At 33.0% G+C, this 12,350-nt stretch overlaps 2 protein-coding genes across 2 annotated transcripts; both read right to left on the bottom strand.

Annotated features, from left to right (window-relative positions):
- Positions 1 to 447: 447 nt before the first annotated feature.
- Positions 448 to 3,452, bottom strand: LOC134282685 (heat shock 70 kDa protein 12B-like). The gene is made up of 5 exons (XM_062765090.1): positions 3,392 to 3,452; positions 2,887 to 3,203; positions 2,502 to 2,720; positions 2,232 to 2,382; positions 448 to 1,928 (listed from the first exon to the last, which is right to left on the bottom strand). The coding sequence occupies exons 2-5, from the start codon at positions 3,187 to 3,189 to the stop codon at positions 871 to 873; spliced, it is 1,731 nt and encodes a 576-aa protein (XP_062621074.1). The 5' UTR covers positions 3,190 to 3,203; positions 3,392 to 3,452; the 3' UTR covers positions 448 to 870.
- A 2,053-nt stretch (positions 3,453 to 5,505) lies between these two features.
- On the bottom strand, positions 5,506 to 10,717 carry LOC134282631 (phosphatidylinositol transfer protein 3-like). The gene is made up of 6 exons (XM_062765030.1): positions 10,569 to 10,717; positions 9,475 to 9,570; positions 7,889 to 7,991; positions 6,810 to 6,954; positions 6,369 to 6,546; positions 5,506 to 6,188 (listed from the first exon to the last, which is right to left on the bottom strand). The coding sequence occupies exons 3-6, from the start codon at positions 7,975 to 7,977 to the stop codon at positions 5,563 to 5,565; spliced, it is 1,038 nt and encodes a 345-aa protein (XP_062621014.1). The 5' UTR covers positions 7,978 to 7,991; positions 9,475 to 9,570; positions 10,569 to 10,717; the 3' UTR covers positions 5,506 to 5,562.
- Positions 10,718 to 12,350: the final 1,633 nt, after the last annotated feature.

The raw sequence follows: 12,350 nt of genomic DNA on the forward strand, positions 1-12,350 counted from the left end.
GACTTTTTATCCCTTGACCATGGAGTTTAATTCACGTTTGCCAAATATTTCTAAAATTTAACCATGACCCATTACTTTTGAACAATTGGTGCTAGGTCTTTCTTATTTCACACTGTATTCATTGCAACAAGACTTTTCTACTGATAAATATTTCATGATCTTGACATTAAAGTTTGACTTTTTAAAAAAAATTTTAACTGTTGCCTTAACTTTTGAACAGTTAGTACTCTATGACCTTCATATTTCACAGGTGTAATTCATGTGAATTTCAAAAGTATATTCATTGAAACAAGTCCTTTCTTTGGGTAACAACATGTTTGATGTTTCGACATTGATGTATGGCTTGAATTTGAGAAAATTTTATTAACAGTTACTGTAATTTCGCAATAATATGCTATATGGAGGCATCACTGGGAATTGAAACATCAAATACACAAGTCTTATAAACCTTTATTCATAATTTGTCTATTATTTTCACCAAATATGACATCTAGTGTATGTCTTTTGCTTTGTTACCCTGTATACATTGTTACAAAGAAATATAATCTCTGTCATCAAACTAAGATCTATGATACTAGTATATGTTGTAAATCTAGCTTCTATTGTTCCACCCTTTACTGAGCTTTAAAGTAATTTTTTTTCTGAAATTCATTGACTTGTCCATGAAAAATTCTTTTGTTCAATGCATTTCAAAAGAAAAACTCCTGTTACAATGTTTGTACTACAGTGTATCCAGATAATTTATAATTTCCTCAACAAATTTGGACAGAATCTTATATTGGTCTCGAATTCTATGTTTGCAGTGAAGAATGTAAAATTTTGATGATAATTTTATATTAGTTAATGACTTTGAAATATCACACAATCAGTTTAACATATTCCACCAATTGTGGCTTCACATGGTGTCCCGGTATCCATTTCTACAGCAGTCACTCTTAATTCAGTGTCACCAAAAATATACAGCACTTTAACCTTTCGAGGATTTTCACATGGATGAGGAATGTTTATATCCATTTTCCAAAGTTTTTGCACACAGGGTTCGTCAATATATTTTGCATCCTCTTTTATTAAGAAAAACAATTCAAGCGGAACTGTTTGCTGAAATGCTTGATTGGTTTGGTACTTCTTTTCTACTTCGTGTTCCAATTCAACAGCTGTGCCCGATTTCATGAAACATCCGAAAACATTCTGGCATCGATCAACTCCGTTAATAATACATCTTCGTTTAGGGTCATGAACCATTGGATCAAATACTGGTGTGGTTTTTACACCATAAGAATACTTGATCACCCTGCTTTTGATCGTCTTTGGCCGATGACCAAACAAAACAGCACCTTTCAGCACGGCTAAGCCAGCCTCTTGAGGAATTATGAGACGTTTATCAGGAAAGTTCTCTTTAATGGCATGTTGCACCATTGGACTCTCTGCGAAACCTCCGACCAGTAAAAATCTATTTATCTTTTGTACTTCTGGTTGCATTAAAATGAGCCTTATATACTCCACAATCTGATCAGTAATAGATGTAAAAAGCTGTTTTGCAAAACCTGCACTGAAGCGAAACTTCTGCCCTGTTAGAGAAACATCATGAGACACAGAAGAACTTGCAAGCAATTCTTTAAAACTTTTATTTAATTTGTCGGAGCAAATTTCTTGGAGGGAAACATATGGTATGGTCATAGTAATTTTTCCGTCACTTTCAGGTTTAATATTTCGTTTGAAGACTTCAATTTCCCGTAGTAGGTCCATATATCCCTCTACGTGGACCCTCTTGAATTCATCGAAGACCGAGTCTCCCACAATTTCCTTGATCACGCCAAGAACTTTAGCGTCCATTGCCGTACCCCCACACGCCCCTCCACTCGCTTTATACAGCTCCTTCAGAAAATCATCATCCAACTTCTCATGACACGTGATGTCGGCAGTTCCTCCTATGAGTATAAATATATAATTAGAAAGGTTTTGAAATTTATCCGACTTGGTTAATTTTTGCAGTGGCGAATTTTTGTAGGGAACAGTTGTCAAAACATGCAAAAGGGAAAACTTGGTGTGATATTTGCTTTGATTATGGGTATTTAACCACTAGCACAAATATTCTTGACCAGTAGAATTAATGTTCACCTCTTCTTTAACATACCCCTCTTAAATTCATTAAAGTCAACATTTTATATGGAGAATTACATCTCTATCAGTAGTATAGCTTATACTTCACGCGCATTAATAAATCAGCCTACCCCCCAGATCTATGACCATATATCTTGTACCCACAGCGGATACACCAAAACCTCGCTGTCCTTTGGAACGATCCACATGGATGTGTTGACAGTAAATTGATGCTGCCTCAGGCTCCAAAGCGAGCTTCAAACACTCATCTTTTATTCCCGCCTTAGAAGAAGATGAAATAACCAGAGCGTATTAATTACATTATGTTCATAATGGCATCATAATAAGATCTCTTTTAGATTATTTTCTTTATCAGTATTGATTACTGATTCAAGGTATACCTTTTTGGCTGCTTTCCTCATGAAAATCTTGGCAGAATCTGTCCAGATTGCAGGTACTGTTAGTACCCACAGAACTTCGTCCGCCTTCAGAGTTGTACCTCTTGTATCTAGAAGATCAATTAAATGGTCTTTAAGGGCTTTGATGGAAAGAGAAAAGACTGTCATTGCAGGGAGCTCCTTTCCACTGGCGTCTTTAATATGTAAGTTTTCTAATGACTCCTGAAATGGAATCAGATAGAGAAATACTGAAAAAATTAAACTGTGATTTGCATGAAGAATGCCATCGGACTAAAGAAATGATATACAAAGATAATTTTGTTTTTTACTGCTGCATATATTAATTATGGAACTCAAGACTGATGGCCACTTGCACACATTTACATACCTCACTCTCATGTAGATTCATTTTGAATCTGTAAAAGTAATAATAATCCTCGGTCTCTTCGTCCATAGTTATGTTGTTGTACTGGTTCTCTGCCTCATATCCAAACGACTTGAATTTCTTATTTTTATCCAGCAGTAGACATGTTGGGGTCTTTAGGGACAACAGATTTTGTTGTCCGGAGACCCAGGCCTGATTTGCGTGAATCTTCATCGGATCCTCCTCCAATTCACGAACCATTCCGAAGGCATAGCCAGAGTATGTAGTTCCAAAGTCGATTGCAGCGACAAGAAAACAATTTTCCATTTCAAAAAATAAATCTAGATGTCAAAATAGTTTTATTAGAATAATTGTTGTTATAAGTTAGGATGTGAAGAAAGCGATATACTTTTGATTAATTTCAATTTGTCACTTAAATATATAGTATACATACATGGGTAATATAAATGCACAGCGATGGAATTTTAAAAATTCACGATTATGTGACTTTAAACCTTAAATACTGTACCTTTTAGTTGGTGGTTTTACGTGTATCGTTTCCTACTTTCGTTTTAAACGCTATCTTACAATAATATTGACGGAACTGCCTACAAAATAGGTCATTTAAAATTATATGTGCTGCAATTAAAGTTATGATTGTTTATATACCTATATATAAGTGGCAATTACGAAAGAAAGTTAATTACATGTAGTCTAATGCATATATATATATATACTGAAAGACGGATATAGAAGCCCCTTTATGGTTGCTTGCTTTTGAACTTGACATTTATTTATTTAACACGTATAATTAAATACTTTCAATTTAGTCCCCTTATCACCAAAAAATAAAGAACATAATTGTAAAATTCTGAACCCAGAGCCACCACCTTCAACGAAATAGGATTTTCGAGTTTGGACAATTCTTTCTTGTCTCTACTTTACTAGTATTTCTTGTCAAAACAAATGAACTACCCCTTCCCCCTTCGAGAATGTCTGGATCTTCGAAATGTTGCGTCCTCTCAAAGTATATTTCAAGGTATTCAAACGCAAAAAAACTGCAGTGTTTTCTTTAAACAAATTTGCTTTAAAAAATTGCTTGTAACAATTTTTTGTATTTTGAACTTGAGGCAATACTTCTTTGTTTGTAAGTGGTGTATTGTGTATTATACGTTTGATAGATGTATAAAATATGCAAACATTAAAGAACTTGTAAGTCAACTCTACCTTATTATTGGTCATTTGCAAAATTATTTTGTTAAAAAACATTTTGATTGAACAAACAAGTACTATATAGATCTGAAGTTGATAATATTTTAAAGGATGCTTTAGGTTCTCATTGACAATATCGATGTGTTTTTTGGAGACCAGGTCTTCAAACAATGTATGTAAATTCCCACAGATTGCGCCCCGTTATTAGCAGACCTATTTTTGTATTTATATGATGTAGACTTTGCTCAAAATCCTACACATGTAAAGAAGAAAACCTTGTTGTTGCCTTCAACTTGACATTTAGATATATCAATGACGTTTTGTCAATTAAAACAATGTTCATCTCCTTTTTTGTGTCGATAAGATATATCCCGGTGAGCTTAAAATAACAGATACCACAGAATCTTTCATATTTTGATATTTCACTACAAAAAGACGTTATTGGTACTCTAACAACAAGTCTTTATGATAAACTTGATAACTTTAACTGTTTTATGATGAAATACTTTTATCACCTGACGGGGTTTATCATTCGAAGAAACATTTCTAAAACAAGGCAAGTTATTGACAAACAAATTGATGAAAAAGTCAGTTATTTCGTTTAAAGTCATCATTTATGGTCGTTCTATGGTCGATAAACATGTAGAATTACCATGTCAGTAAATACAATCTATAATTATATCAAATGCTGACTGACGTTTTTCATACTAAATGTTAGGCCATTATTTACACACTTGTCGACGGATTTTTCCGTTACATGTATTTCCCGATCACGTTAAGGACTATGCACACAGCGGGTGTGGCCGGTTGGCAGGGGATCCTCACTACTCCATGGCATCTGATCCTACCTCTGATGTTTTAGAGCTTCGTGTTTGCTTTGCTTTTTTGTATTGTTTAATGGACTTTTGAGCTTGAGTATATCCATTTATTTCGCAAATGCTTATAATTCTATAAAGGGGATACTAGGTATATATATGTTCCGTCATTAAATTGAAAAACAATATTCAGGGTCTTTTTTATGTTAAGTTCTTTTTTACTCCTGTTTTGAAGAAATTCTCGTACAAATATGGATCGAAGAGATTTTTGTTTAAAACTGCTATAGTTCCAGGAACTTGCCAAATCTACAAATAGTACATATCTGAGCTTTCCACAATTGCATACCTTCAACGTATTTTATTCTACAATACGTCTTTGTTCTCGGCGTTTACGTATCAGATATAATACAATTTAGTGGCGAGTAAAGATGGACAAAGCTTATAGTATTAAAAACAAACTTGGTACTAAATTTATTCGATCCTATGAATGGGGATGATTGATTGATATTTCACAAAAAGGGAACAAATAGCGTAACAAATATTTAATCCAATGCTTGTAATATAATCAACATTCAACAAATTATTTTTAATAAACAACAAATAAAAAGTACTTGCATTGAAGGATAACATTAATTTTATTTAATTCCTAGTTGTTAAAAAGTTCCAGCATTATTCAAGATACGGAACTCTGCTTTGAAGCACTACTTTCAATTATAAACTTATCTGGAATCTCTATTTCATCCACTTTGTCTAAGTCAAACTCTCCTTCATCACTACTTGTTCTGCTGACGTCACTGGAAGATACGTCTTCGATTGGAGAGCATGGTGTGACGTCACAAAGTTTTCCTGCCAAACTGTCAATAATGGGCGGGAAAGGCTTATGTACCCGCTGTTTAGAAAGTTCTTTCTTCTCGAAGTATTTTTCCACATACTTGGACACATAAGATGGGCATCCACGTGGATCATGTGACCCTTCCTTCTCTGGACATGCCCAAAACTGTTTCTGACTTTCACAAAGTGGGGGCTTTTTATTCAGTTTAATTTCTTCCAGCAACCAATTTGTTAATTCGTCTGAAAAATATTCTTGGAATGTTTCTTTCACTTTGGACATTGGCCGAACAAGTTTTACTTTTGAAGCTGTGTTTGCTTGTAAAAATACTTTTATGGCTTTCCAAACGGCATGAAAGACTGCGTTGTGATTCAAACAAATGACCATTCCTAACCGTTCTGGGTAATGATCCGCCAGTGTCTGTGTCACTCCATAGCCAAGTTTGGGATTGCATAGTGGAAGTGTCATACCTGCAAAAGTTGATAATCATTGAGCAGTGATTTTCGTTGATCTTGTGACTTGAAATAATTAGTTATGTAGGATTGGACAATATCTTAAAAATGAGACTTAACGCATATTCAGAAGAAAATATAATTAACGAACAGATCTGTAGACAAAAATATTCGATGCATAAACCTTTGCACATATACCTGAGCAGTCAACCACAAACACCCATGTACTGATTCCGGGTTTCATGGTAAGTTTGGCATTTTCTATGATATAAGACACGTGGGTTACTGAGTCCTCGGCACTGTATCTATGTGTAGCCGCCTGTCTGAAGTTAGAATAAATCACTGGTCGCCCACTCTCATCAAATCCAACTTGACGCTGAAATACGAAGGTCGAAATTTTAGATGAACTTCTAAATTAGTGCTGTAATGTTCGAGAAAAAAAAATTTCGAGGGTTTCATATTTTAACCTTAAAAGATAAGTTTAAAGTGTCTCAAAAGTAAAAAAAAAACTCGAATGGATAAATTTTAAAAGATTTGATATGATGGAACACAAATCGAGGAAGATCTAATGAGCTTTCTATAACATACGTACGTATGTTCATGTTTCACAATATGTGTCATGAACAGAAGGCCACTTACCATTGTATGGTACCCTGGTCTCTCATGGCACCACCTGCAGTCAATGTCTATAAGGTTAAGCCGCCTCCTGTATTCTATTGTATTCCGAAGTAACTTCTCAGCCTCATCAATATTCCAGTCACGTGACTTAAGATATCTGACAACACTTAAAAGAAGGGATACCACAAATTATGATCATCAACAAAAGCGCAAAGAACAGAGTGGAACAAAATGCTTAGATTAGCATATTTTGGACTGGAATAATGAAGACATAATGTAGTGTTCAGGAATATACTAGTAATTTTTTCAAGCAACCCCTTCTGAAACCCGCACTGCGTTATCTTTGGATATCAACTAAAAAGACTCCTTATTCTAACATTTACTCAATGTGTTTGCATCTAGAAATTTCTCTCTTAGAGAAATACATTGAAATAGATTAACATTATCACAAACAATATCATCTCGCTTCTCTGGACCTGTTTACTTATAATATCAAAGGCTAATTATGAAAGTTGATATTTGAAGAACCTGTCTCCCCGCCTTTATTTCTTGCATGATAAAGACAATGGAATAAACAGTTCATCTAGTTTGTTAGATCGATGAAACGTTTTAGTGTCGGCAATCTTTCAAATTGACTAATTATAAAAGTTGTGCTTCAATGGGAGAAAAACAAATGATGCATCGTTAGCAATTGATAAAATTGTCATTGCTGGTAGAGTTTTACTTAGCAATACTTTCTGATGCGGACAATATGCATGGCCGTGTGCCCACATTGACAGCTTATTATGGTTGATTGCTCCTATTTTACAATAAACCCTTAATACATTGGACATGTACATTTGAATACCATTGTAGTTTAGAGACATATGGTGAAGTCTACCATTATTTACACACCATTATTTACACACAGTTAACATGTGAAGGAACTGTGTGTTATATTTTAATATCTACGTATGATATTGTTCACTTATTCAAAAACAATTTCGGATAAAAAAGAAATTAGAATATAGAAATAAATTCATTGTATTTTGCTTGATTTTTTGTCCATGAACATTTGATGACACTATAATCTTAAATTAAGCTTGAAAAATTATCATAAGGTCGGAATAAATTCAAATCCTGGCATCTCCATCTCTATTGGGGCCACATCTTTCATTCTTTCCTTTAAATTCTCTATACATTTCTCCATTGTTTCTTCTTAGACTGAAAAAGTAGAAGTAAAGATCTTTAGTATTAATTGTCAAACATTGCAAATTTTCTCCGAGTTCAATCTTATTATTTTAATTTGATATTGAATCTCAAAATACGGTATTCATCCGTTAAACATCTGCATCAAAGACACAAGGTTGAATCAATGAGTAAGCATCTCCATTTTCGAGGATTTAATGACACCTTAAAATTATACTATTAAGTTTTATATAAAGTACCGAATAAATAAACAAATAAATATGTATTATAATACCACACTTGCTTTTATAATGTCGATTGCAAGATCATAGATTTTCCTTGTTAGATATACATTATTTTCACAACATCTGTTGAAAAAATGCGGACGTTAAACCTAACTTAACTTAATCCCCAGTGATCAATAGCAAACATTTGCCTATTATTAAAAGTAGAATGTGGCCCCATGTTTTGTTTTGTTTTTTTTAATAGGGTATTGCAATGATATTTGTAAATTTTTGTCTTAAGGGGAAACATCACTCTAGAATGAATTTTAGCAATATTCTTTATTCACGTCAAATTTTCTTATTTCTGAGTGCAAAATGTTAAGCTTTATATTTTATACTTCAAGAAATATTTTTCCTGGCCAAAACTATTCATCATGGTTAATTCTGTCTGAGTATATATTTACATAAAAGATCTTTTAATTCTTATAAAATTTTTGAAACAGTAGTACATGTATTTAATATCAATATTTCAAATTTCTTTTTAGTGCAAAAAAGGTCAAGTTGAACTGTGTCACCCTTATTTTTCTAAAATGTTTTAATTCTTTATCTTTTAAAAGGTAATAGATTTAAACATATATATACTTTATGAAAATTGACGTTTCTATACTTTCAGGTGCGTATATCTTTAACTGCGACGTAAACCAGATTTGTAAGCGTAGATATCTTAACACACAAAAAAAAATACCTCAAAGCTGTTTTACTTAAATGAAAGGCAATTTTGTTTGGTTTATCAATGACACTGTTTGTCTAAGCCCTTTCAACAATTTAATAAACATTGTCAACCCTAATACGAATATTAAAAACCCATCCTTCTCATGTAAAGTACATTAAATGCATTTAAAATATAGGTTATAAAAAAGGAATAAAACTTTCTTCAATGAATGAAATATATAATGAAGATAGCGAACAGTATTCAAGCTCAAAAGTCCTTTGAACTATACAGAATTGGAGCAGAGCAAACACAGACCTAAAAAAAATCAGAGGTGGGATCAAGTGCCATGGAGAAGTGAGTATTCCCTGCCGACCGACCACACCCGCCGAAATAATTCATTTACAGCAAAAATGTACTATGCGTTATATCTATGAAAAAACAAGCCGTTGACTTTATTTTGAGAAAGCTCATTTCAATTGCAGGAATGTTGTATTTATGAAGACTTAAACATATAAATAAAATTTTGGTGAATCTCGGAGGATTTAGATATCTATAAGCAAAACATCATTTTAAGAAAACTTACCTCAGTTCCTAGTAAATGAGCTGTCCCGGTTCTCCAAATCCATCAACAACTTGCAATTACTCTTCTGTACTTTCTTGTAAAGTCTCCTCTCTCCACCTCATATATAAATGACTATAACATTGTTAATTGTTTATATACGTACAATTTCTAAATTAAAAAAAAAATAAGCTTACGAATACTGACAAAAATATTTTGAAATTAAATCACCTGTTTTCTTCGGGTTTTGCAATCTAAGCTCTTGTATTTATTTGTCTGGTATTTTGCAACGGTCGAAAAGTTCGCCTACACACAAAAAAATTAATTCATGTTTTGGTTATAAACTTATCATTGATTTACAATCTATTTCAAAGGTATTTAATTTATTGCAAAATATTTATTATTGTGAAATATCTTGCCATTTAAGATTTGAAAAGATATTGTTTAAAATTAAATGTGAGTTTTATCTTTCTTAATTTCTTTATAAATGCATAACTGAATGTACATGTAATACATAACTTTTTAAAAAGGAAAGTAAAAACTACACTTACCTTTTGTACATGTTCTGCGTCAATGATTATGTTTATCTTTTTATCAAGATTGATGCACTTTGCTACACTATATTAACGTACCTTTATTTGTCTATTTTAAGATTATTACTGCACCAAATGTACGTATAATTATGTCTTTTGCCCTTTGAATATCTACTTATAAACATCAATAATTGTCCAAAACTTATGTGACTTTATTGTAGACTAAACAGTTGCCATTAAAAGTCACACTGAAATACATTCGAGATAATTTTCTCATTCATATCCCATAAAAGCTTTACATCGAAGGTTACATTTAGAATAAGGTATGGGTCACTATGGGTTTTATTCATCCGAGCTGAACCAGCAAATCATTACCCCGAGGTACACTGTATCTCTACGCTCTGGACCCAGACATTCGTATATGATGTATTTATAATTTAAAGTTCTTTTCTAAAAGAATGATTCTATTTCCGTTATAAAAAGTGTATAAAATTCTCAATAGCTTATATTGTACGTATATTATCAGTTATTGCAATAAATATGCCCCTCGTTATATGATAAACTAAAAAAGTAATAAATGCTTACCTGTACAAAAATAAAATTCTCCTTTGGCTTTATTATCTTATCAATCTTCGCAATATTTTCACATATGGTAGCAACTGCTAAACTTCACAAAGTTCACGTATGACCAGTTTATAACCGTACATAGTTGCGCTGGTAAAGACCGATTACTCAGCTCCAAATCGATATTTCACGTGGCAATGATGAGATGCAAGTTCATGCCTACTGTTTGTTATTCGATTGTTTTTTTCTTTTTTGTGATTGACAAAAATATTATCAAGCCAACTAGATTTGACTCAATTCCACAAAAAAAGCACTTTCATTTTTGGGGGAGTGGGAAGGGCATCCATAATGATTCCCAGTTTTTTATTGGGGTACTATCATGCAATGATTGCTTGTCAACCCATAGAAGAGGAGAGGAATCTTGCGTAATTTATTGAGGGGACATATTCATAAAATTGCCTTAGTTGGGAGGGGATATACCGGTAGTAACACAATCGTGTGTGTTTGTGGGTGGGTGAGTGAGTTTATTCTGTGCGAAACGGAAGTGACTTAATTTTTAATTTGCATTAGGGTCGATGTCGAATGATGTTTTGATTTATAGATATGTTCTTTGTAAGTGCCCTTGTTTATAATTATATTGGCAAAACTATTGTGGTATTGCTAGAAAGGGATCTAATCATGTTTTTACACAAATTAGTATTACAGGAGTGATGTATTTTATCAGTAACAAGTTAGCATCTTGCAAAGTCAAATATAATTCAACCAATCATTTTACAGTTCTCGTCCACTTGTTTGTGTGTATGGAGAAAATGATGCCTGTCCTCTCCATGTCCTGCAAAAGCAAGATAAAGACTGAATTATTCCAATCCATGCCAGTGATGCCTGGGTTGTGCTGCAGCAACGCAAATTTTAAATCAGTCTGACGATCTCGTCGGTATGGAGATTTGTTATTGGTAATAGTCAGTCAGATTCTACATACAAGTTGATTTTAGAAATTAGTTTACTGAACTAGCTCATTGACACGATTTATGTAATTTTTCCTTACTTATTTAACAATATTAATACACAGTTATCAGATGCATGAAATATAAAGAGAACAATAATCTTAGATGTCCAATTAATTGATGCAAATCATGAACAAAGCAAACATGGACATCCATAAACGGAGATATTAAGGTCTGGTGAAATGGTAAATTGATCATCCTGCCATGACCAGGTGAACGAAAATCCTTACTCCATACAGTGTTAACAAATTGCCTATAAATTTGCATGAGAGATGTCAGCTAACAATAGAACTAAAGATATATAATTGTATTTGAAAAAAGGTCATTGTATCGACCGCAGAATTAAAAGAAAACAAATGTTGGTCAAAGAAAACTTCCGATATCTTATCTTAAAATGTACACGGTCTATTGTCTCATACAGTTTCGGCTTGTTTCTGCATGTACTTCTATTTCAGATGTCCTCAATCCGTAATTTAAAAATAATCTATTATTTATCAGTTAGATTATCATTACATTTAAAAAGTTAAAATCAAGAGAATTATGTAACCCCAAAAATATGTGTATGATCACAAGTACTGTTTTTTGAGGTTCAATTTACTAGGGGTGTGATATTGATCCGTATCAGCCCTGCAAATCCATATCAGTCCTGCAGGGCTGATACGGCTATTGTGACGTCAGCCATATCGCATATGCAAAAATCCTGTATTTATTACTATTTAAAGTATGTAATAAATACGTGTAATGGTCAAACAGGAATGTTTGGTGGAAGAATAAAAGTTAATCAAAAGGTTACATTTTA

This window comes from Saccostrea cucullata, unplaced genomic scaffold (assembly GCF_032062105.1).
Source record: "Saccostrea cucullata isolate Sc308-1 unplaced genomic scaffold, CSIRO_AGI_Scuc_v1 ctg183, whole genome shotgun sequence".
Lineage (NCBI taxonomy): Eukaryota > Metazoa > Mollusca > Bivalvia > Ostreida > Ostreidae > Saccostrea > Saccostrea cuccullata.